The following is a 25,416-nucleotide window of genomic DNA, read 5'->3' as shown; positions in this document are numbered from 1 at the left end:
ACAATTTATGCTATCGAGTTGAGTTCTGTTTCAAAGAAAAAGAAAATGAAAGCATACTATCAGAGTTGTCCCGAGTAGTGATAACAGCATGCTAAATGATGACCTGAAGTAAAATTCAACTCTCACTGGTAATTTTACGAAAAGAGATTTTTGTGCCCATCCTTGCACCACTGAGGAATTAAAAATTGATTCAACAGATGCTAGATGTACATTACAATTATATATATGGATATGCACCAGTTTGTAATTCATAGAAACCGTGGACCATATACAATTGAAGGAAATTCACTCAATTCATGAAAATTATATATATACATACATATACAAACCTTTCTGATCAGCATAGAAACTAAGTAACCAAATTATGGAATTTTATAATGTCATCGTTGAAAATTCATTGAGATTATTTCATTTTATGTGGTCATTTTTTTGGGCAGAAAAAGGATGGCTTGAGAAACTGTAATGCCTAGCTAGTCTGGCTGTTTGGGTATAATTGGGTGGAAATTTGGCCAGGGCTGCACCGCCAAGCACCGACCCATTGCCCCTTCCTCTTTTTGTTTTTCAAATTTCATAATTATTATATTTTGATCTTCTCTACCCACTGCTTTATCAAATCAAGTCTCACTCTCAACCCTATGTACTAACCATTATATTTTTATTTAAAGCAAAAATAAATAATAATAAAACCCATTATATTGCTAGGAAGCATAGATACTTTATTTGGAGTGTCGTACTCGTGACACACCAGTGTAATACCTGCCGTGTCATGTAATAATTTTTCAAAACTTACTCGTGTCGTCGTGTTGTACTCATACTTGTATCCTTGCTTCATAGAGTGTATGCTTATTTACATCACACCATATTTTATTTCTCCGGGTCCTTTTTAGAGGAATCTTACTTTTATGCTTGCTTTTGCTTTTGTCAATTTTACAACATGAATTCTATATGCTTGATATTTGTCCCACCAGTTCCTAACTCTGATTCCATTCTAAGTTAATTTCATATATAAAAAAAAGATTCCATTCTAAGTTAATTTATTTTATATCAAAAATATTAATTAATTTAACTGGAAAGAAAAAACAAATAAACTGACTTTGCTGTCTCTCCTTCTCTTCTACTTTTGCTGATAATAGATAAATTTAAAGCTACTAGCCTACAAGTAGACAGCACAGAGAAATCCTTAAAAAAAAAAAAAAAAAATTAATGGACCTTTTATTGTAATTTTGTAATTAACCAAAGTATACTTTTTTAAAATATAGGGAACCTTTTAAGGGTGAGATAAAAGTTATTAAGGGTTAAAACCAAGAATTTGAAACAAGATTATCTTTATTGGAGGACAAATTAAAAGCTTAACCTTCTTTCAAAAGTTTATTTAGAATTTATGTCGTGTTTTCCTTTTACTTTATTTCTCTTTAAGCTTTTAATTCTTTGACCTAAAGTATAACTTGTTCCCACAAAAGGCAAATTTAAAATTGAAATGAAAAGGGTCCGAAGGCCCTGATGAACATTACTAATTTCTCTCTTGCTTTAATTTTGCGATACAAAATGCAATAAAGGGATGCAAATCAATGTCCAAAAGAGCCAATACGAGCCATTGTTTTGGGATTTTGTCATTTTGAGCACTTATATAAAGATTAACCCTGACAAGATATATTTACTAAGAGTTTTGTAGTTTAACTTGTTAGCATATCTTGACGTTTTCACTAAAGACAGCAATCAAAGTTCAAATCCTCATTTCTCAACTATCGAATTATTAAAAAAAAAAAAAAAGCATTTAATACATCCTAAAATTGTTTTGTTTTATTATAGGCTAAAATGCAAAAAACTGACTCTCTAAGTTTTTTCAGATTTCATTTCAGTCCTCTAACTTTGCTTTAATTTATTTTAGTCCTCAAAGTTTCAGATTTATTCAATTAAGGCATATCTATTAACTTTTGTTAAAATTTTTTGAAAAAAAAAATCTGGAAAATATTTTTCAATCATTAATTGAATTTTTTTAATTAAACAAATTTGAAGAAAAATTTATAAAATTGAAAAATTAACCACAATATATAACAAAATTTTATGGAAACCTTAATTAAATAAATTTGAAAGTTAGATGACTGAAATGAACAAAAGCAAAGTTAGAGGACTGAAATGAAATTTGAAGAAACTTAGAGGGTCAGTTTTGCATTTTACCCTTTATTATATATATATATATATATTATATTGTTCCACTCTCTGAATGGTCGTCTAGAGGTTTTTCCACATGGCTTCTAATTTCTTGCTTGAGAATTTCAAATTTGACGCCTAAGAACACACTATAAATTGACTTTTATTAAAAGAAAAGAAAAGAAAAGAAAAAATTATATATATTGGTGGTACCCTTACTCAATTGGAGAGGGACCCGTGGGCATCATCTACACAGTTAGCGTGGTTACAAAGACATCGTCCAAGAAAAAACTAATTATAAATCATAAAGTATTTTGCTTAATCGTGTACAATAATCATACAATGGACCCTATTTTCATTTTCAATGATAACCCTTAAACCTTGATTTTAAGCATCCATATGATATGAGGTTGTCAAGCTGAGGGGCCATATTTATGTCAATGCCCCAAAAAATGGCTTTTTATTTTATTTATTTTTTTCTTTCAAACTTACAGTTTCGTTTTCAAATTGTGGCTTAAGGCCCTTGTGAAAGAGTCATAATTTGATGGCTATGCCCATTGAAAATTTAAAAGATATTATATAGGAGTATATTTTCTTTTTCAAAATAGTTTTTAGGCTAAATAAAGCATCGAATCAGATTCTATTTCACATTGGATAAGCTCGATAGTTATAGTGTCCACATCTACAGAAACTAACCATCCTGACCCCAGATAAAGGGGAAAAAAAGAGAGTATCCAAATCTACAAGACTTTGTCCAACATTGCTTATCTAACTCCAAGAAGACAAATTTGGATATATTGCAATTTTTAATTAGATGAGTGATAAGCTTTCATTCAGTGCACTAGTGTATTAAACTTTAAACGAGATATGATCCTAACACTTGTCACTTGGTCATTTTTAAACATGTGGCATGTTCGAATCCTGTGTTATGCAAACCAAACCCTTTGCAGACAACCAATACTTATAGGTGGTGGACATAAACTTTAGTAAGCATGATGGTGAAAAATGCAGGTGAGGATGGAGAGGTACGTGAGATAGACTTTTGGTATTATGGTCCCACAAAAGATGGCCGCAATTTGACCATGTGCAGTGATTTGTTAGTCGTAACACCGGTGGTAAAACATCTTATATGTCTCTCAAACAGTGACACCTGTTCTTTCTTTCGTACCAGTATATATGTTACTCACCTTTCCAAATACTTAACATGCACTTCACTTCAATTATGAGTATTATGCATTGCACTGCTATTGAAATATATAAATATATACTCGATTTTCCCTGAATATATATATATATATATATATATATATTGTTTCTAGGAGCTACTATTGTTAGATGTTTCTAAAGACGTCTTATTATTTTTATTCTAAATATTTTTATCTATTTAGTTTTCCTTTGTCGGGTTCATGGTAATTGTAATGGATGAAAAACAAAATTTGATAGCTGATTTGGTAAATATGGGTAGGAAATTGGAGCCATAGCTGAAGTTCGATTTCACTAGTTCCTGCACAGACAAAACATGGTACGACACTGAACTACAATGTGCACTCCAACTAAAACTTGGGTTAGTAATGAAAAGAGGGAGTTCTGGCTGTTGAATGTGTACCTCTTGGAGGATGGGAGGGGGGTATTTATATGTTTTTTTTTTTTTTTTTATACAAGATAAAATTTATACTCTAGCCTAATCTAAGTGTATATGTGTGTGAAACTCGCTTTTGGAGACTTGAACCCCGGCTCTTGCCCCCCACACCTCACAAGCACTTGTACCTGTAGAGTGATCATTGCATCAAGGGTGTGCAGTGGTGAGAGGTATTTATATGTTATACCTTCATTGGCACATGCTAGACTGAAAAATCATTTTGATATTTATATGTTACTTTTCATTAGATGTGACATGCACATGCCTGTTTTGCTGGTCTAAGCGCTCTTCTCAATTGATTGAGAATCCTGTTAAGGGACAGATCACATCACAATAAATGCTGAGTAAAAAGCTTGAGTGAAAGTTGATAGAGTAATTAATGCGATTCTGATTGATGTGGCCTTCAATGCAACTTTTGGGACAATGGAGTCCGATCACAGTATGGTAGGCATACCACTCCTATGACAAACAGGTCTTCAAGTACCGACCTCACTAAATTAAGTTACCATAATGCTCTTGCTCATTTATTACCCACCCATAGTGCAATTGAGAGATTTCTTAGCTTAGAATGATCCCATTAAGTTGAAACTGAATGCATATAATAGTTCTTAACTATGTTTGTATTACCTCTCCAAAAAAAAAAAACTACGTTTGTGTTTGTATACTATATACGGTCAATCTGTCATATATTTTGTTTACAATCAATCTCAAGCCCATGAAAAGGAGGGGTAATTACATTTAGGTTTACGTACAACGTAAAATTCTAATCATTTTATTATGAATGAATCCAATATATATAGTTAACTCAAACTAACTCTTGAGAAGAATTTACAACTGACTCCAAAAAAAAAAATTATTGTCAAGCATAAAAACAACATTATCCTTGACCATTTGGGTTGTTGGGTAGTGGGTTTCAGCACTCTTGGCCATATGTCTAGCCTTATGGCTGAGCTCTTTGCAGGACACAAAAAGCCATATCGATGCCTTTGAATAAGGTATCTCGAGCATTGGTCATGTACTTGAAACAAAATGGATTTATTTGTTACTCACTACGAACAGGATTCTCCCTGTTTTATTTACCGTCCTTTATGTGGATTACAAGCATTTGTTATCTAGAGTGATACACAAACCACGATCCATAGATCGTTATGCATTTAAAGAAGTTATAACAGGTGTATGCATCCGTTAATATTGAAGAGTGTAGACCTTTCGGTAAAGGATCACATTTACCTTGAGTACACTTTTTTTTTTTTTTTTGACATCATGCCTCACGTTTGTTAGATGAGCTTTTTTTTTTTTTTTTTTTTAACACACACACATATATAGGGGAATGAGATGAGATAAGGGAATACACTCACACGCTAACATCAAAACTGCATGCGGTAGTTAGCATCGCGGAGCAAGTGATAAATCTCTTCTCAATATCACATCTTACTAATGTAGGACAACTCAACAACATTGAGTATCTTTTTTTTGAGAAACACACACACACATATAGGAGAAGGGGATGAGATAAGAGAATACACTCACACGCCAACACCAAAACTACATGCGGCAGTTAATATCGCAGAGCAAGTGATAAACCTCTTTTCAATATCACACCTTACCTTGTTAGTTGAGCTCTTCAATTATGGTTTGTTATTGTTTTTTGATTTTGTGTTTTTTTCACATTTAACAATGTATTCTTTCATACAAGTAAAATGTGAATATCAGATATAAAAGTATGGATATTGTGTGAAACAGTAAAACTCCATTTTTAACAAGGACTAGTAATACATTTCTTTCACTATCTAGGCACCCTTCTACTCTTCTAGTATTTGTAGTTTGCACGGGCCATAAGAATTTTTTAAAAATAATATTATTATTATTTAAGATAAAGAGAAGAAAGGGAATTTTTTTTCTTATTATAAAAAAAAGAAGAAGAAGAAGAATAAAGATATGAAAAGGCTACACTTGTACGCATGCTAATAGGCTAGTTCGATTGAGGTCTCTAATATAATGAAATCATCATGGTCATCTATATCTAAATTTCTTGATATCAAATGTTTGCTTTATTTATTATTATTTTTCTAAACGCTCCTTCATTTTAAATGTTTACATCAAACATAATCCAATTCCATTAGGCCAAAATAGTATATTCATTTCCCAAAGCCGGTTGCGCTTTAAATAATTGTAATCAAGTTGGAATCTAATACTTAAAATAAAGCTACCCAGACGGCGATTTCGAATTTGTCTCTTTGTTTTTGTTTTGTTTTTCAGTCACTCTTGAGATTACGTAATATTCAGGAATAAAAGTATAAAACTTGACCCAAAAAAAAAAAAAAATCAAATATCTAATTTAAGCTTCTGGTCGACACCGACAGAGAGATACGTAGATCACACAAGCATAAAGTAATAGTACAAGGGAGAAAAAAAAAAGAGGATAAATCATAAAAACTAATTTGGAGAGAGCGAGATTGGGGAGAGCCCTTTCAAGACGTGTTGGAGGACTTAAAAAAAAAAAAAAAAAAAATCCATTGCAATGTGCGTGAGTCAAGTGTTTAAGAAAACGGCTAAAGATATTACAAATATCTTATAACTTCATGTGAGTGATTGGTGCTATCTCAATAAAATAACATAAATAAGTGTTCAAATATTTTTTGTGATTAATAACACATCAATTTGTAAGATCTATATAATTTTTTTTTTTTAAAATGTAAGACCTATATGGCAAAATTGTAGTTTGATGGGAAAGTTTGAGAAGTGACAGAAGTCTAGGTGATAGTTAATTCCTTCTATTCAATGAAATTTCATATTTCTGGTAAAAAAGAAAAAAGTCCAGTAGACTTTTAAATTGTATATGTTTACAATAAAATATAGCACATCAAGATTTTTTTTTTGTTGAAATATATTAGGTTCTACTAATAGCACTTTCAGAGAAGACCCACATTTTTAGGTCTATAAAATAAATCAATGTTTCGTTGTAATAATCATAGTGAGAGTTTTGAACCACATAATTTGACCATGGAAAGTCACAAAAAAAGAGAGTATTATATAACAGTTAAAAAATAATTACAAACAATCTTCATACGTTTACAAATGTTTAAATGCCAAGTGGTGCAACTCCTTGGCCATAAATTCTGTAGAAGCCACTAATATGCACAATTCGCCTAAAATTCGCTTTAGCCAACTTATTAGAATATCTAGATAGAGAGGTTCACTTGAAACTTGCCTAACGTCTCGCCTGAGTCAACTCATCGAAATTTTAGACAAAGAGTTTCGCCTGAAACTCTTCTAGCTAACATATTGCTTGAGCCAACTCATTGACATCAATCTCAATTGATCGAGCCAACTAACAATACTTTTCTTCACTTGTTTACTATTGTTTCTTTTACTCTATCTCTACTAAAGAGAAAATAACACTCTTCCACTTCCAAAGTAAGATAAAATAACATTCTTCCACTACCATAGTCAAATCAAACTTGTATTACAGCATACTTGGATATACAAAATATTTAATAGAAACTTCAGCACAAAAAGAAAATAGATTTATAACCCTTTCTATATCATTGCGTTTTCTCACATTTTCTCATAAGCTAAACATCAAACATATTTGGTAGTTTGTGCATACAGGGACTAGACCTCTTTTGTTGTACATGTAAACATCGCAATGACGCATCAACATTGTTGGGGGTCTTGTAGTTCAATTGGTATTTCTTGTAATTTTTATGGAGACGTTTTAGATTTAAATTCTCTCCCCCAAAACCCCAATTATAGAATTAAAAAAAGGACAAATCAACATTGGGTTAGTGTATGAATAAAATTGGATCATTTACATTATTTAAGACACTATTGTTACTTTTGAAATTTTAATGAAGAAATTGAAAAGTTAGACAAATTTTTATGTCTAATATGATCGTTACCAATTAAATGAGATATATTAAATTTATTAAAGTTTTTTTTTTCTTTTCTCTCCAATTTTTTTTTTCCCTTGGTTCCGCATGTATTCAACTTCAAACTTCGAAGGCGGCTTTGACCAAGTAGTGGATTTCAATTTCTCTGGTTAATAAGTTGTGAAAACAAGAACAATTCATAGTATTTGTAGATCTCAAAATCAAACTTCTTTATTCTTCGTCCTTTGACAACACAAGGTACCTTGAAACTTTGGATTCTAAGATTAACAATACAATATAGAAAATAATAATTAATGAAAAAAAAAAAACAGCTGTGATAACTAATGGGATACCGACTTGGAAGTTCTAGTAATTAAAGAAATGGGAAAAAGAGAGAAAAAGAAGAATGAAGAAAGAGAACAAAACAACTAAAATTGGGGAGGGATGTGGGATTGTAATGATGATGATTTGAGAGCTCTCCAAGAGGTGGGACAGTTACAGTGAACCCCCCTTATTCCTTTCTCTTTTTTGCCTCCCCTTTCATGCTCTTCCATGCATCTCCCATGCCTTTTCTTTTTCCTTCCACCCTATCCCTTCTTGCCTTTAAAATCTCTCTCTCTCTCTCTCTCTCAAATAATATTACAAACACAATATTTCTTACAAACAATTGAATTAACATCACTAATGCTACTTTATTATCTACCATTCACAAGTTGACATTTACAATTTGTGAAATATTTTGTAAAAATTGTAGTTTAGAGTTTGTGACGGCCCTTTCACTCAGCGTCATCAAATCAACAAGACTAGAAGTAAGGACTCATTAAACATTATTAAAAAAAATTCAATTGTTTGAAAATTTTCCTATTTTAATATCATCATTACATTATTTGAATAAGGTTTTACAGTAAAAATCTCATTTTTTTGGGCCCTAAACTTATGCAGTGAGACAAATACACACGCACTCACATTCAAATTTTACTTTTTGGCAAGGACACGTTATAAAGGGTAGTGTTAATTACCCCTGGTCTTATTGCTTTGTAGTTTGTACTAGTAATACTGCTACAAATATCCTATGGTCATTGCTCACCGAGCACATAAAAAAATTTGTTGTAAGCTTAAAGATAAAGTTAAGCAAAAACACGTGTTTATGTGAAGTCCAACCCTAAACCCCTCACATGAAGCACACACACTGCACAAGAATGATGCATGGCATGATAATCACTCTAGTGACAAGTAGGTGGTTATGTGAGTTATTGAACTTTCTTTTTTATATTAGTGATTAATTGAAAGATTAATAGTGGAATTCTATGTTGTGGCTTTGGGGCCTCCTTGGTCCTTGAATTTAGGTGGTATAAAAACTATAGGTTGTACTAAAAGCCATCAAGATGTCTCTCTCGCATGGTTAGAAGTGAAAAAGGTTTCCGCCATCTCTCTTCATAACTAGAAGTATCCTTTATTCCTTTTCCGTATTATTAAAATTTTGAAAAATTTATAGAAATGCATGCTACTTGTACAAAAGCGTAAAACTTGTTTTTTTTTTGGTAGGCAATGATCCTCTCACATTTATTAGTTTATATTGTTAGTACATATTACTCATTTCACATTTTAAATGTGAATATCAATTAAAAGAAATATATATATATATATATATATATATATCGCACATGTAATTATGAATGTTGTGTATATGGAGTGTAAAATAATTAGTGCAAAACAATATTTTTTGTTTTTAGTACCATAGCCCATGTACTTTATTGAAATATGAAAGTGATAGTTCATCAATCACAATTGCATATGTCATCAAAATGTGGCAAATTGTGTAGTCTTAGAAGAATTAATTTTGAAAGAAAAAGTCTATGAACACAACTTTTGTGCCACAATTTTTATCACAACATTAGTCTGTACAACTATGAGTAATGAAGAAAAATTATGGGTCTATGTGAGTAATGGTTCACCAATCATAATTACACATATAATTAAGTTGTGGTCAAAGTTATGGCAAATTCTTTTACTCTTGGATTTAACATGACATGAGTATTGTAACCAAAGAGAAACCAAAGCAACAATAAGTTTTTGTTCATGTATGTTTCCTCATTTCAAGGTGAAGAATAATATTTAAAATTCAACACCAATTGGTTTTGTATATTACATGCTAAAGGAAAAGTGCGTAATGATTTTCGTGTGATCAACATCACTACCAAAGATGAACTTACCACGTTGTAAATATAAATATGTTCAAAAGAACATTAGTTACCTAACCAAAACCAAAAAGCCAAAAGTTCGCAAACGATTACAAATTAAAGCGATATGGTCCTTGCTTAATACTAATTATTAAGATTTTGGGGAACAACATATCACGAGATTCTCTAGTAAGTGCTTTTGTACATTCAAACTAGGCCCATTTTTTTTCTTTTTATTGAAATTCCTTTAGTTCTGTGTTTAATTTTAGCAATTGATTGAGCAAGGGCCAAGGCAGTTTGTTTATGGGATCCACATCCACTTGTCCCCTCCGATCATCACAAAAGGTAGATTTTTTTCTTGATCAATTGGCACGTCTATAGCTTTCTGAAAAGCATTAAATCGAGCTTTAGCAACATTGCATAGATATCTTACACAGGCCACAACACTAGCAAAGATCGAATTTGCTTTATCTTTTGCCATGCTCGTAATAATAAGGCTACATTCTTACCAAAATGAAACTTAATATTTTGCAGAATTCCTTGCCCAGATGATCCTAATCATTCATTGGAATAACCATATTGTCTTCATGGATGGGTAAGATATGAATGGTTGAGATCATTATAATTAAAATGAATGACCAAATCAATTCGGAAATGATACCCAAAAAATACCATACAATTATCCAAAAACTGACATTTTCTGGTGAAAACATCGCAAACCAACCAAGCGTAAACGATTCCAATCCAACCTTACCTGGAAGTAAGGTCAAAAAAGTAATGCAGTTCTATATCTTATTTTTACTCCCGTGAAAAGTAGAAAATTAATATATTTTCAAAATTACTCCAAAAAATCTCAATCATATATAAACTAATTATTAGATATTTGCTATTCACTCGCTGACTTTTACAACCCAAACATACCTTCACATGCCAAAACCCTCTCTCCTGTGGAACAAACCTCCCTAACCCAGACTGCTTCACTCATTTCCAAATACAAACCCAATTTCAATTACTAAATTACATTTTTTCAATGTTCAAACATTGCCTCTACAGTAGGCCTGTGCTTCCAAAAGGATTATTAGTTTGTGGGTGAGCAACGGGGTTTGCAGGAAATGCACCAAATGCTGTATCACCGAAAGGATTTGTCGGGGCCATCATATGTTGTGGCTGCTGCTGGAAGGTAGGTTGGTATGGAACAGTAGCTTGGTAAGGACCTGTAGGTTGATAAGGACCAAAGGGGTTCGCCTGCTGATGAGCCATTACTGGCATCTGAGCAGGAGGTGCAACAACGCCACTTGATAAAGCAAATGGATCATGTAACTCGAATGGATTTGGGGCTGGTGCTCCATAAACAGGCTGCTGTGCAGCTCTATATGCCCCTTCGTCGTACAAACTGTTAAGAGTGAGCGAGTCCAATCCACCAGCCTGACATTCATTGGCAGAAATAAGACAGTTAGATTCTGGAAGATGCATATACATCACCCCATGATTTTGACCACATTCCTAACTTCTTAGGCAAAAAGCATACATTAATGCAAATTATATGTCACAATAAAACTGAAACCAAAACCAATAGAACTTACTGCAAGAAATTTGGGTTTAGACACAAAAAAAAAAAAAAAAAAAAGAAGATTATTATACCATCAGTTGCTTCGAAGCAATTAAGATTATTCATTGTTGAAAATGCATTCTCAAACAAGTGAGCCTCATTAAAAGGCCGCTTCTTCAAAATTTAGGAAAATTTATAAGAGGACTATCAAGACAGCACATTTGGCAAAATATATAAAGGTGGACTAAATAATGACCAATGAGTCTCTCTGTTAATATATGTGCAACTGACTCTAACTGAAAAGCGGACACATTTTGGCCAACAATGTCATTATATGCATGGCTATACTCCTATAACTTCTAATAAACCAGTGAAAGAAAACCATTGCTTCAGCACCTTTATATTAAAATGACCAGAAAAATAAAAAAAGAATATACATGCAGAACAAGGAGGAGGGAATACAATTAGGGCCTACCAGTTGTCTGTCATTAACTGATGAAATGTTGCTACTGGGAGTGGTTACCAGGGCAAGTTCCCATCCGGTAGGATCAAAATCTTTTGCTTGTACACCGTTAGACTCAAATGTTGGGGCAGCACCTGCAATATGAGAGGCAATGCCTAATAGGTAAACAAAAGGCCATGCAAAATTGCTTAAGTAGCAGTATTGGAAAGCAACAAAGAAGTGACAAAATGTTACCAGGTTCTGATGGAACTATGGCAAGAGCCAAAGCATTTCTGTCTTCAATTGCAGATGCATTGGCAGCACTATAATCCAATCCCTGAATTCACCAGAAAAGAGGGGGAGGGGCGTTAAGAGACAAGAAACTGAATAAAAACTTTGCAAAAACATAAACCTAGTTACCAAAACACAAAACCTAAAGATTTACCAGCAAATCTCCTGTCTCCAGGTTGTTTTGAGGAGGAGGAGGAGGAGGAGGAGGAGTAGGAGTAATCTCGACATTAGATACAGCAGCATTATCTGAAGCTGGTGGCTCCAGTTCATCACTGGATACTTTTGTCTCTTCTGAAGGACCATCTTCTTGTCTGTATGTCAATTGAAGCTGTTCATATTGAACACATAGGAGTTCAGTGCCACGTATCTTCTAAAAGCAATGCTCCATCTCAAGGTTTATAATGTTCAATAAAACACTAAAAAGATCCATAGGGAACAAAACAGAGAGTTGTACTACATAAAAATTAAATAAATGACAAATAACATAAACTGGACTTGATTTTAGAGCAATGGACACTTATTGTGCTCATTACAAAATACATTCACTCACCAATGGCTCAGTTGGAACATTAACCACTCGGGGTGCCTCTCTTATATACTCTTCCATGGTTGTAAGGAAGGATTGTGGAGGCTGGAAAGGTAAACATAAGTAGTTAGTTGTTATAAATTGATATGACTGAAATGAATAACCTAAAATTAACTAAAACACTAAACCACAGTAATAGCATCATACCTCTCTAAGAACAGGAAATTGGAAGTTCCTAGCAAGTTCCAATCCTTTGCAAGTATCATAAAATTCAGAAAGGCTCCCAGCCTGCAGCAAAACCAATGTTTGATAAGAGAAACACCATAAAACTGAACTTGTAGACCCTATACCTTTCATGATTAATAAAAGTATAGGAAAAATATATAGCATAAAGCACAAAAAAGCTATCAAAAAAGAATATTAAACTTGAAATCAAAGTAAAATATCACCTGCTGGCCAGCTCGTTTATAGATATCAAGGGCTTTGATAGCTTCATGTCTCGGCATCTCAAAAAACTGCAATGAGATCAGATTATTTACAGCTAGGTTTTGTCAGTGAGTGAGATGGTTTGGCCCCCTTTGGTCCTTTATACTTGTTTTACTAATATATATATATAATATGATCAACAGGTCTACCTTATCAACAAGATTGATGATCCCATCATTAATAGCGCAGTAAATTTTAAAACTCTCTTTCAGTACCTGAAAAGTGTAGATATCAACAAGGTCAAAAACAAATAAGCACTTATGCATATGGTTTTTCCCTTTTTCTTTATCAAGGGAAAGAAATGGGGAGGGGGGCAATGGTAGGCTTTCTAAGATAAGTTTTTGACAAAGTCGCACATGTTCTACATTTTCTTTGAGAAAGAAGTGCACGGGACAGGAAATGAAAAAATAGGTATCAAATTTGTTTCCTTAAGTTAATACCAATTTCTCACACAGATGCTCCTCACTCCCACAAAACATACAAAAAACCAACAGAGATAGAGACAGACAGAAAGGGAGGATGAGTTAAGTATCTTAACATGTAATAAAAAGTTTCAAAAGAACTACTAAATCATTTTTATGAATGTAAAATGAACTACAATTCAAGACCTGGTAAACCATTATTTCTGATCATGCATAAAATCATTCAGTGGACTCTTAAAGATGAAATGGCATTCAAATCTTTTTCAATAAGCTCCATGTTTCTATAGTCATTTTGTATAATTTAAAGACACTGTAAAAGGGAATTCATTTAATAGCTGAAAATAATCTAACCCTTCCATTATATGAAATATTATAAAAAATAAAAGAAATTCTAGTAAATTCAGAAACACAAGTCAAACAAAGAATAACCTACAGCAAAAAGAAGCACCACACATACCAGAGCCAGGGCATATTGTATAACATAATTATTAACAGCTGCTCCTTCTGGCTGTAACAGCAGACAATAACTTAAACGATTATTCCCAAATTATTGATATGATATTGATAATTAAGAAAAATCCAAAAAAAAAGTTCACTAAAAAATGAAAACAGAAGATCAAAAAGTCACATAAAGTACCTTGCAACCAAAAAGACGATAGAGCAGCTGCTGCAAAGATGGTAATTGCTCCAACAGATCTTCACTGTCCAAATCCCTGGTTCTGCTGTATCCCTGCTAGAGAAAGAAGAATGAGAAAGACAAGGAGAGAAAAGGGGAATTCATGAATCTTTAGTAATGAAACTTATCACATCCACACATTAAGCCTGTTCAATATCAATTATGATATTGACATCCAAAAAAAAACTTCCATATCAACAACAAAAAAAGTTCTTATACAAATTTGAACAAGTACAATTTCAGATATGTCATAAACGGTTGATAGACAACACATTCGATTTTGCCAAATACAACTCCCCAGCAACAAGGGACCTACAGTCTACAAAGAATCTTGAGTTCGTTCAAATGATACCATCCATGGTCACCAATAGTTTTGAAAATATAAGAGAAAGAAAATAAATGATAAAAAGTGACAGCAGAAATGATTTTCTCCATAAGAATTAATTGCTTGTAAATTATGTTTAAAAGATAACACAAGCATCTTGAAAATTAAATTTAAAAAGAAAAAGAAAAAGAAAAGGAAATGAAATATACACTAATTATAGCACTTCTGGTTTGCATCCAAAGGTATAGATTATAGCTATGTCAACTGAACATATAGAAAAATACATATACAAAGCAACTGTTTTACAGTGTTGAAACAAGTAATGGTACAATGAGCCAAACTGAGTTGAAAAGTAACTGCCCGAGTTTGGATTGATTTGTAGTAAAGGCTCAAGCTCAACCCAAGCCTTAAGATGGCTAGTGAAACTATTCCGGTAATATGAATCACTAAACTTCACTTCTTTCTTTATAATATATGCACCTTTAGCTTAAGCTACACAAACTACTGGCTACAAACCTGAACAAGGTGCCCCAATGAGAATCCCACTTGTTTTAAGTTCAGATTATTTTATCTGAAAGAATTATAATTAAAAAATTACCAAATATATAACTCCAAAGAGAGAAGAGAAGACAGGGGAGGCAATAGGATGTTTCCTACTTTTTTTTTTTTAATAAGTAATGCAAAATTTCATTAAAGAAAAACACTATTCTCTTAAGACAAAAATAAATAAATAAATATTACAAGAGCTGAGAAATTAACGGAAGAGAAATAAGTCTTCTAAGAAGTCCATGAAAGAATAGGTAAATAAGTCTTCTAAGAAGTCCATGTTGTGCAAGAAACAATTTTTTTTTTGATAGGTGTGCAAGAAAGAGATTTTTGACACTGGTAGATGGCCTTTTATTGAAGGTGTCATCAATTTTGCTTCCAAAATAAAGGAACCATATCATTGAACCTTAAAACAAATTGAAAACACACAAATAAAAAAGAATCAGAGGATTTAAATCCCATAAAATAATTTATAAGACTTAAGAAGTCAATATAAGTACTTTTCCTCTCAAACATTTCAAAGCTTGACACTTTTTTGTCTTTTGGTCCAGTGGCCCTGAGGGAGGGGAGAGGATTGCCAATCCAATAACCTCCCCTTAATGAGGCGGCATATAGAGCTGGAGATGATGTAGTTTAATCAACTTATATGACCAAGAAGACCAGACCAGAAGTACTAGGAGGCTTGTTAGGAAATAAATCCTATAAATTCCATAGGGAAGAGTCCACCAACAAATGGCATTTTTCAAAAAGAAATGAGCATATTATCTTAGAATATATCATCAAATCCTAATAAGTCAAAGGCCATTCAAATAAACTGACAATGATCTAGAGGTACTGACTAGAAAAGAAACTAATTAAGGAGTTAAAACCATGCAAACCCAAAATCAGATGTTTGACTTTATTTGTTTACTGTCCCTCACTTACTCTTTCAAGGCAAGGAGTGTAATTAGAATTAAAATCTATACCAGTAGATTCCCCCATCTTGGTAAAAAGGAATACTCATTGATTTTGTAAAATACCTTCTCCGGTCCTTGGGAAGGTCTTGGTAGACGTTCGGCTTCAATATCATACTTAAGCATCCTAAAACATTCAAGTCGTTCCTCCAAAAACAGTGCATAAGTACGTACCCAGCCAGAGCAATCCCAAGCTGAAGAAAAAGATAAAAGGAATATTAAAAATTCAGAAGTACTGAAATCTCATTGCATAAAGAACTAAAACAACGATAGTTCAAGCACATTAGTTAGAGCCAGTATTAACAACCAAAAGAGAAGGAATGAAAGACAAACGGGTGTAGAACTAACCAATTGGACTTGAATCATCCTTGAAATTAGAAAGCTGGAGAATGCGTCCTCTCTGTGAAAAATTCAGAAGTTCTTCTCTGAAAGTAGGATCGCCCTCCCTCAATAACCTATGGATGACTATCAGTGTTTTTAATGCCACCTAAACAAGAAGAAATGGAGGAAATATAAGAAACTCTATCCATAGGAAAATAATGAGCTAGATACTGAGAAAATTAAGCGACCAAATATAACTTATCGAAAATATAATCTTAGATTTGCAGTGCTGTGTTGAAATATTTGAAATACTCAAAGATTTTAGATAAAGGACACTAGAAGACACGAAATGCACACCATAGAAAGCCATGAAATAGATATTTTACACCATAAAAGAGTCCAAGGTCCATATCAAATGCATGGCCAACAAAGGAAACCCTTTGGATAATAATTATATAGTGGGGCCAAAGAACCATTTGCAACTTCTAATGAATCTATACTTCATTAAAACATAAATAAGAGAATGACTCCATGACAAAACCATAAGTCCACTAGTTTTTAGTATTCTGCAGGGTATCCCCCATAACACCACAGTTGGACATAAAGGAGGAGAATCCATCCCTATCTCTGGAGAAGTGCCAGGAGAGGTATAAGTTAACATCTGAGGCGAAGAAGCTGGCACACTTTGAGGAAGTTAGTTGGCATCAGAATCAAGAGCTTTATGGTTAAGGAAGGAGAAAACAGTAAGAGGTTTCTTCATCATTTGACTAACTCACAAAAGGGCTAATTATATAGACAATGTAGAAGTGGATGGGAATCTACAGACAAAGGATAGAGGGGTGAAGGACGTAGAGATGGTTTCTCTATCAACCATTAATGAAGAAACCTATAGGCAAATGGATACCATTAGATCAAGAGGGGGGGTTGGGGGGTGTTTGGGGCCTCACATCATATGGATGGTGACAAAGCTCTAGGACCAGAAGTATTTTATATGGCTTTCTTCAAACATTACTAGGTATTCTAGAGAATTATATGATGTGGGTGTTTCACAAATTTTATACTAAGTGCAGATTTAAAAATTCATAGGGTGCATCTTTTATTACTTTGATCCTCCAAAAGGAGTAGGGTTGTGAAAAAATCAAAGACTATCTCCATATCAACTAGGGATCATGTATAAATTGGATCTCTGAAGTGTTGGCAAATAGACTGAAAAATTTAGTTGGGAATCTTGTGTATGACTCAGAAAATGCATTCATGGGAGGCAGACATATTATTCACTCAATTCTTATCGCCCATGAGCTTTTGGATAGGAGCCAGGTTGAAGAGCAAAGTTCCTAGAGTAATTTGCAAAGTAGACAGTGAAAAGGCATACAACCATGTTTATTGGGACTGTGTGTGCTGGAGAGATTCAGTTTTAGCATGAAATGGCAGAAATGGATCCATTTTTGTATTTCAATGATTTTTTTTTCCATTTAGATTAATGGTAGCCCAATTGGTTTCTTTAGCAGCCTAGAGGACTGAGACAAGATGATCCTTTATTGACACTTCTTTTTATTTTGGCTGTGGAGATTTTAATCAGAGTAATTCAAAGGGATGTGGAGGGAGGCTATTTATCTAGGTTTAACATGGGAGAAAGAAATAGGGTTGTTGACTACCCGATTATATCTTTTGTGAGTAAATTCCACATCTTTTTGTATACCTATATTATGTTCTTCAGTGTTTTGAAGCAGTTTCAGAGTTGAGGGTAAATCTGGGCAAAAGTGAAATAGAATTAGTTGGGGAGGTACAGAAAATAAGGGAGTTAGTGGCTGTGTTGGGTTGTAAGGGGGTAAATGCCCACAACTTACATGGGTTTACCTCTGGGATCCCTATCTAAGGCTCAAGGGGCATGGTATCACATTATTGAAAAAGTAGAACCACACTTTGTGGGTTTGAAAAAGATGTATCTATCAAAGGGTGAAAGGATTACCTTCACTAAGAGTACATTATCTTCACATTCCATTGATTTCATATGTTTTTTCAAGACGCCAATTCATCTTGTAAATAGATTATAGTATCCTCAAAGGGACTTCTTGAAGGGTGGGATGGGAGATGCAATAAGATTTTATTTAGTTGCTTGGGGGATGGTCTGTTCTCCTTTGAGGAATGGCAGATCAGGTATTCCCAATGAGTGATTAGCTATTGTCACGTCCATTTCCACATCAGATTACATTAGAATCACTAACCAATTCAGTCCACTTATTCATTATAAGCCTTGTCAATGAGGCCTTTCAAACCCAGAAAAGCGCTATACTGAGAGTTTTCACATTACAAAAGATTGTACACATTGATAGTTCCCCATAAAAGCTCTATCCGCTCAAAAACATGGTCATCCAAATGTCTGCCCTATGAATTAAGCCACCCAAACAACTAAATGAGATCCACTTATATGCATGATGGCAAAGCAAATACAGTTTATATAACAGCACAATCAAATCTCCTCTGGTTGATGTTAGTCATTGCATAAGTGGTGTTGAAAACTTTAAAATAAGGGTTATACTAACTGTTAAATATAATTTTTTTTTTTTGATAAGTAATCCGGAAGCTTTTATAAATATAGGAAAAAAATCATACAAGGAGTTCATGATGATGAACAATAAGAAAAATCTACTAGGAAACAAAGTTAAGGGAGGGCAAAAACTCAGCGAGAGAAGAGCAATTAGAAAACCCCCAACAACGAGACCACTCTAAGAGACTACGCTGGCATAATAGATTCAACTAACTGTTAAATATAAATTGGCAATAAGACACCTTCTCAAGCTATCAGAAACTTTCAGGCAGATTACCTGGAGCATAGACCAAGTAAAGACTAGTACAGCAGGCAAAAGTAAAACTAAGTCTATTTTTTTTTTATCTCATTTAAAATCAATATACTTCTCAAGTTCATATGTGAAACATGGATTGAGCTCTTGACGCCAATTTTCATCCTGATGTTTAAAATTTGATAGTCTAGCAAATCTTTTCAATATTTAAAGATCCATGAGTACTTCGAAATCTGGTTATAATATCATCAACAAAACTAAAAAAATTAACTCCACCCGTGATGCCTTTGATCCATCAAAACTACTCTATGATACCATCAAAAGGAAATTTAAGAATAAAATTTAATATTTTTGAACAACCTTATAGTTCTTTCTTCTCTTTTTCTTTTACGTACAACTCTACAAAAGTTGTCACATTTTCCAAAGCCCAAAATGTTTGAAAGGTTTAAAAGGATGCAATCAGTTTTGTAAAACAAAACCATGCAAAAACTAGGGTTAAATAGCATGAAACACATAAAATATCATATATAAAAATCTCCTAATCCTCCACCATCCACTTAACTTGATGAAAAGTGAAAAAAGAAAATCACAGAATTTATAATAAACTTTAGTTCACCGCAGTTCCAAACAGCTAATGCAGGTCAACACAAGCTTTGCAAATAACATTATGACACTAATTTTGAAGTCCTCCATCCACCATGCTAATGTATAGTTGCATAAAGTGGTTGACGACTATTTCAAGAGTTCAACAAGCATTTTTTTTTTTTTTTAATAGGTAAGAGTTCAACAAGAATTTTAACTTCCACTTAAAAAGATTCATTTACATTTAACCTAGTTCCATTGTAAAAACAAGGCCGAAATACAAAATTGGTCCCTACACTTTAGCTCATGAGGATTTTAATCCACGAAGTTTAAAGTGATCGCTAGTAATCTCTAAAAAACTTAAAGCAATTGGTTTTAGTTCTTGAAGTTTAAAGTGATCGCTATTACTTCCTAAAAAACTTAAAGTGATCAGTTTTAGTCCTGAGGTTTAAAGTGATGACTATTAATCCCTAAAAATATGTAAAGTGATCGGTTTTAGTCCCTGAAGTTTAATAAGATCGCTATTAATCCATAAAAATACTTGAAGTGATTGGTTTTAGTCCCTCAAATTTAAAGTTTAAAGCGATCGCTATTAATTTCGAAAATAAACTTAAAGTGATCACTTGAAGTGATCGGTTTTAGTCCCTAACAAACTTAAAGGGACGAGAAATGTATGTAAATTGTAAGGTTCTAATGGTCTTGAAGAAGGCTCCATAAAAAATGCAAATTAATTCGCGAAACGGATGGGAAAGTAATAGATCAATATACAAAGAAATCAGGCACATATGGCAAGTAAAAATTAATAACACTATTGAGATGAAACCCCCAAAATAACTGCCAAAAATCAGTAAACATGAAATTGAAAGATACCGTCCAATTACGGGTCTTGGCCAATCGCCGGGAAAGCGCATGAATGCAGTAAGCAACATCGGCACGGGGCTGAATCGTGGTGGTGGCACTCAGAATCTCTACAAACAACAAATAATAGAATTTGATAAAAACACATAAAAAAAAAATCAGTAGAAACTAATAACAAGTTAGTGAATTACTTCGAAGATGTCTTTCTTTTGGCGGACTCTCGACGTGGTTGGTAGCTTTCACTATGGCCACATCCAATTCCTAAACAAAGCAACAAGCAACCACAAAATTTTTACTATCAATCGAATCGAATCGAATCGATCAAAGATTTATAGTGTATGGTTTGTTTGTTATTGTTCTAGAGAGAGAGAGAGAGAGAGAAGAAATCAAACCGCGTAATCGCTGTTGACATGGGCGAGGCCGACTTTGGTGCTGTCTTTGAGGGCGCCATAGGCTTTTCTCCAAGTCTGTAGCGTCCCCATTTTTAACGCTCACTCAGATCTCTCTCTCCCTCTCAATACCAAACAAAAAAAAAAAAAAAAAAAAATTGGCTGTTGAGAGAGGGATTACGTGGTTTCCACACCTTGTTTCTCTCTCTTTCTCTGGGATCCGTTGAGCGAAAGAGAGAGAAAGAGAGAAATCGATCAAAATGACAGCCTGCAATGAAAGAATGAAAGAAAGCTAGAAGAGAGAGAAATCGTTTTTTTCTTTATTTTTTGGTGAACTCTCTCTGACCACGTTGGCCTTTTCTCTTCTTTTTTTTTTTTTTTTGGAGACTTTTATTTTATTTATTTTAATTATAATAATATCCCAGATTTTTTACCCTCCCTATTACTAACATTTACTACAGTAATTTAAAAAACAGAATTTGCGATTTTTTTTGTGTGTATATTTTAATTGAAAAAATTATAGTCACGTAAAAGATTTCGTGTGAAAGTAATTATGTGTTTCTTCACATAAATAGATAGCAATTTTTGGAATAAATTTTTAACCAATTGCAGAAAACCCAAATTCATGAAAGGAAAGGGGATTAGTTTGAAATAGATAAGTCATAAGAGTAGAAGGTAGGATAAAAAATAGGGTAAATTACGTATTTGGTCCCTATCTTATATATCATATTTTAATTTGATCCCTAACTTTTTAATTGTGTCAATTTGGTCCATAACCTTTCTTTACCGTGTCAATTTAATACTTACAGTTATCTTTTGGTTGAAAATTAATGACATGTCTAATGGCCAAAATAAAAAATTAGCTTTTGTTAATGTGATAATAAACTAAAATTTTATTTTGGTTATTTGCTATGTAAACAATTTTCATCTAGTATATAATGGCAAAGACTAAATTGACACGACATTAAAAAGTTAAGGACCAAATTGACACAATTAAAAAGTTAAAGACCAAATTGAAATATGGTGTAAAGGCTAGGGACTAAATATGTAGTTTACCCTAAAAAAATATATTATACATTGGCAACATAAAAAGGCTAAATTTGTAAACTTAATATATATGTCTCTCTCATCTACCAAATCTGGTATAGTTGATCCAATCAACCCAAAATGATACTATCTTTTATTATTATCTATTAAATTACGTACATGCATTGCCATTTACGCAAAACCTTTCCTTAATGTGATATTGATCATCCATATATTCTCTCTTAAAAAAAAAGATCATCCATATTTTTTTGATGAACAAAAAGATCATCCATATATATCAACAAGAAGCAACGTTCCATCCAAAAAAAAAAAAAAAGCAATGTTTTAGCCTTACAACAAAGCGCCTGACTCTTAACTCTAAGCTATTTTTAGAATCCAATTAATAGTATTAAGGGATTGGCACTGAAAACCTTTCTAGTTATGTCAACAGCACTGATAAGGACATAGTTAACAAACTCATGAATTATGTGAAATTTGAAATTTGGGGTTATATATTATCTCGCCAAAACTAAAAGGTAAAAATTTAAAAAGGTAAATGTTGTTACACACAAACTAATCCACACAGTTTAATTTGCACACAGGCCCAAAAAAAAACATAACTGTAATTACAGGGTCTGTTTGAAATCACTTATTTTGCTGAACTAAAAACTTTTTACTGAAAATATTGTAGATAAATGTAAAAATTAGCTAAAATAGTACAGTAAAATTCATAAATAGTACCAAAAAGTACAGTAGGCCCATAATTAGTAACAAAAATAAACTAAATAGTAAAATAAGTTGGCTTTTCAATTTGGAGTTAAACGCGCTCACAGTGAAAATTTTTGAGCATAAAACGTTTGGATTAGTTGTTTAGCTCAAACTTATAAAATGGCATGAGGCCCCTACATGTCATGTGTTTAGTAGTTGTGCCATGTGTTAGAGCAACAAAGGAATATTTTATGAGGTCGACTTTTTCTAGAGACTGTCATAATATGGCCTAGCGGTGTTTAATTTTGAACCTTTCCAGAAACAGAACTCAAAGAAATGGAGTTGAAATTTTCTAGATTGGGCTTAATTTTTTGGTCAAATATAAACGTACATCCTTACCACCCAAAACAAGTTTAAGAGTAGTTCTAAATTGGGTTTCAAAGGATTTCATTTGTCTGTTTAATTATAGAATGAATTAATCAAGAAGTAATGCAAAAGGTTTAAAAAAAAGGGTTTCTATTCAGCTAAATCAGCATTGTCGGATCTGAATTATTATAGTTCTGACTGAATAATGTAAACATCAATCTTTAAAGGAGAACAACTAAAAACAAAGAATTTCCTTATAGCCCTGGAAATCATGACCACTTGGAAAGTGGTTCAAGAGGTTAAAGAAAGGTATCTTCAAAAGTGTGGACTTTAACAATGCCAGGAAATGATTTCCAATTCCATTGAAAAAGTTGTCACGAGATAAAGGGTGAGTAAAGGAATATAAAATAGTTGTACAGATATGAATTTACACAAAGTCCTGTATCCAAAATGATTATATCAGGGAATAATAAATTATTTTCTTTTTTAATGTTTGCTTAAGAAGGAGGAGAGTGAAGAGAGTGAAATGATAACTCATATCTAATACTCTACCCAATTATTGGTTGTGTTAGAAACATTGACACCAGATCATGCAGTGGATGGAGGGATAATTGAGTCTAAGAATTCTTTTTATTTTTGTTAGGTGGGTAGGTATTGTCACTATAGATGAGTACTTTTCCTTTTAGTTATATCAGGGAATAAAATGATTCAAACCTATCTCGTGCAAATTGCCTAAAGTGACAACTGCAATGCTCTGTTTCACGATGTGAAGCTAGCTGTTTCTTGTTTCAGAAGCTGTGAACCTATAAGTTTTTTATTTATTTTTTATTTTTTATTTTTTTATGCCTATTAATCTTGTAGCTCGAATCTTTTCCCCCTAAACCTTCATGCACAAAGGTGTCAATTCAACTATAAGGTCCTTGGCAAAATATGTAAATATATGTTCCTTAGCAAATTAATTAATTAATTAATATATATATATTTATATTTTTTTTTATATTGTTAAGCATATATCAATTAAAAAGCAATAATGGATACTAAAGTGAATTCATAACCTTTAAATAATATTTAGAATACAAATCAACATTTGAAATATTTAATAAGAGATAACTAGATAAGTGTTTAACATTGAAACCAATATATAAAAAATATAAATAAAAATCTCCACAAATTTGAATTATCTTTATTATTGAGGCGTTAGGTTACAATTGTATCATGGTTGTATCCCAAACATATTGGCATTAAGGTTCTATTTGAGATTCGCTTATTTTGCTGAAACTGAAATTTTTTTGCTCAAAATACTAAAAATGAATGTAAAAATTAGCTGAAATAATATAGTAAGACTCATGAATAGTACCAAAAAGTACAGTGGTGTCCATGAATAGTAGCAAAAATAAGCCGAATAGTAAAATAATTTATTTTTTAAGCTAGAGCCAAACACACACTATAAAAATAAAAAATAAAAACAAAACAAAATACGCATGCAAGAGTATCCCAGAAATATGTATACATATCAAGTAAGAGTACGAAAGCAAAAACTGAATTATCCATATATATATATATATATTAATCGCCAAAGTTTAGAGAAAATCCAATTAGATTCTACAATTGAAGTCCAATTTTATGTTATGTGTCCTGAATTATTTATTTTTAGAGATTTTTATTTCTTTATTTTTGAGTCAAATGTTAGACCATATCATAAATATTCATCCAAGTAAATTATTGAGTACAAAAACCAAAGAGTTTATAATTAATGAACCGTAAAAAAGAAGAAAAAAAAAGTGCTTCATAATATCAAAAATTAAGAATAATAAAAAATTGGACAATTTATATTTTCTACCTAATAATATTTTTATAATATTTTTAAAGAGTTAACAAAATATAAGAATGACTATATATCAATAGTATTAAAATTATATACGCAGGAATTATACTATGTATCTTAATGTTTATCTTTTAAATATATCCATGCACATACATAAGGTTACAAGTTAATGCTAAAAACACACTTAGATTGTGAGTGCAGCTTTGCCTATCATGTATGGAATGGAAGGTTCACATTTAAATCATAGTCTGTTACATTGATTTAAACCTAACTCAAGTCAAGACAATCCTCATTAGTTTCCACACTTATTCTTTTTTTGGACAGTGATTTCTCAACTTTTATGGTGCGCTCTGAATAAGAAAAGCATTGCACATGCATATATTATTACAAATATATCTATTTCCATTTTTTCAAAAAGTAATCCGAGATTATTTTTATTCCTATATAATTCTTATATATGTGAATAAGAATCCATCTTCCTT

General features: G+C 32.5%; 1 protein-coding gene across 1 annotated transcript; it reads right to left on the bottom strand.

Moving 5' to 3' along the window:
• Positions 1 to 10,654: 10,654 nt before the first annotated feature.
• Positions 10,655 to 21,341, bottom strand: LOC142627817 (putative clathrin assembly protein At2g01600). Its single transcript, XM_075801714.1, has 15 exons — positions 21,013 to 21,341; positions 20,812 to 20,881; positions 20,633 to 20,730; positions 16,407 to 16,545; positions 16,125 to 16,252; positions 14,196 to 14,288; positions 14,016 to 14,066; positions 13,286 to 13,351; positions 13,100 to 13,165; positions 12,858 to 12,938; positions 12,675 to 12,755; positions 12,279 to 12,452; positions 12,089 to 12,170; positions 11,867 to 11,988; positions 10,655 to 11,267 (listed from the first exon to the last, which is right to left on the bottom strand). The coding sequence occupies exons 1-15, from the start codon at positions 21,100 to 21,102 to the stop codon at positions 10,890 to 10,892; spliced, it is 1,719 nt and encodes a 572-aa protein (XP_075657829.1). The 5' UTR covers positions 21,103 to 21,341; the 3' UTR covers positions 10,655 to 10,889.
• Positions 21,342 to 25,416: the final 4,075 nt, after the last annotated feature.

The sequence above is a fragment of the Castanea sativa genome, chromosome 3, assembly GCF_040712315.1.
Source record: "Castanea sativa cultivar Marrone di Chiusa Pesio chromosome 3, ASM4071231v1".
Lineage (NCBI taxonomy): Eukaryota > Viridiplantae > Streptophyta > Magnoliopsida > Fagales > Fagaceae > Castanea > Castanea sativa.
Note: the sequence above shows the minus strand (reverse complement) of the source record. Positions and strands in the feature narration are given on the sequence as shown.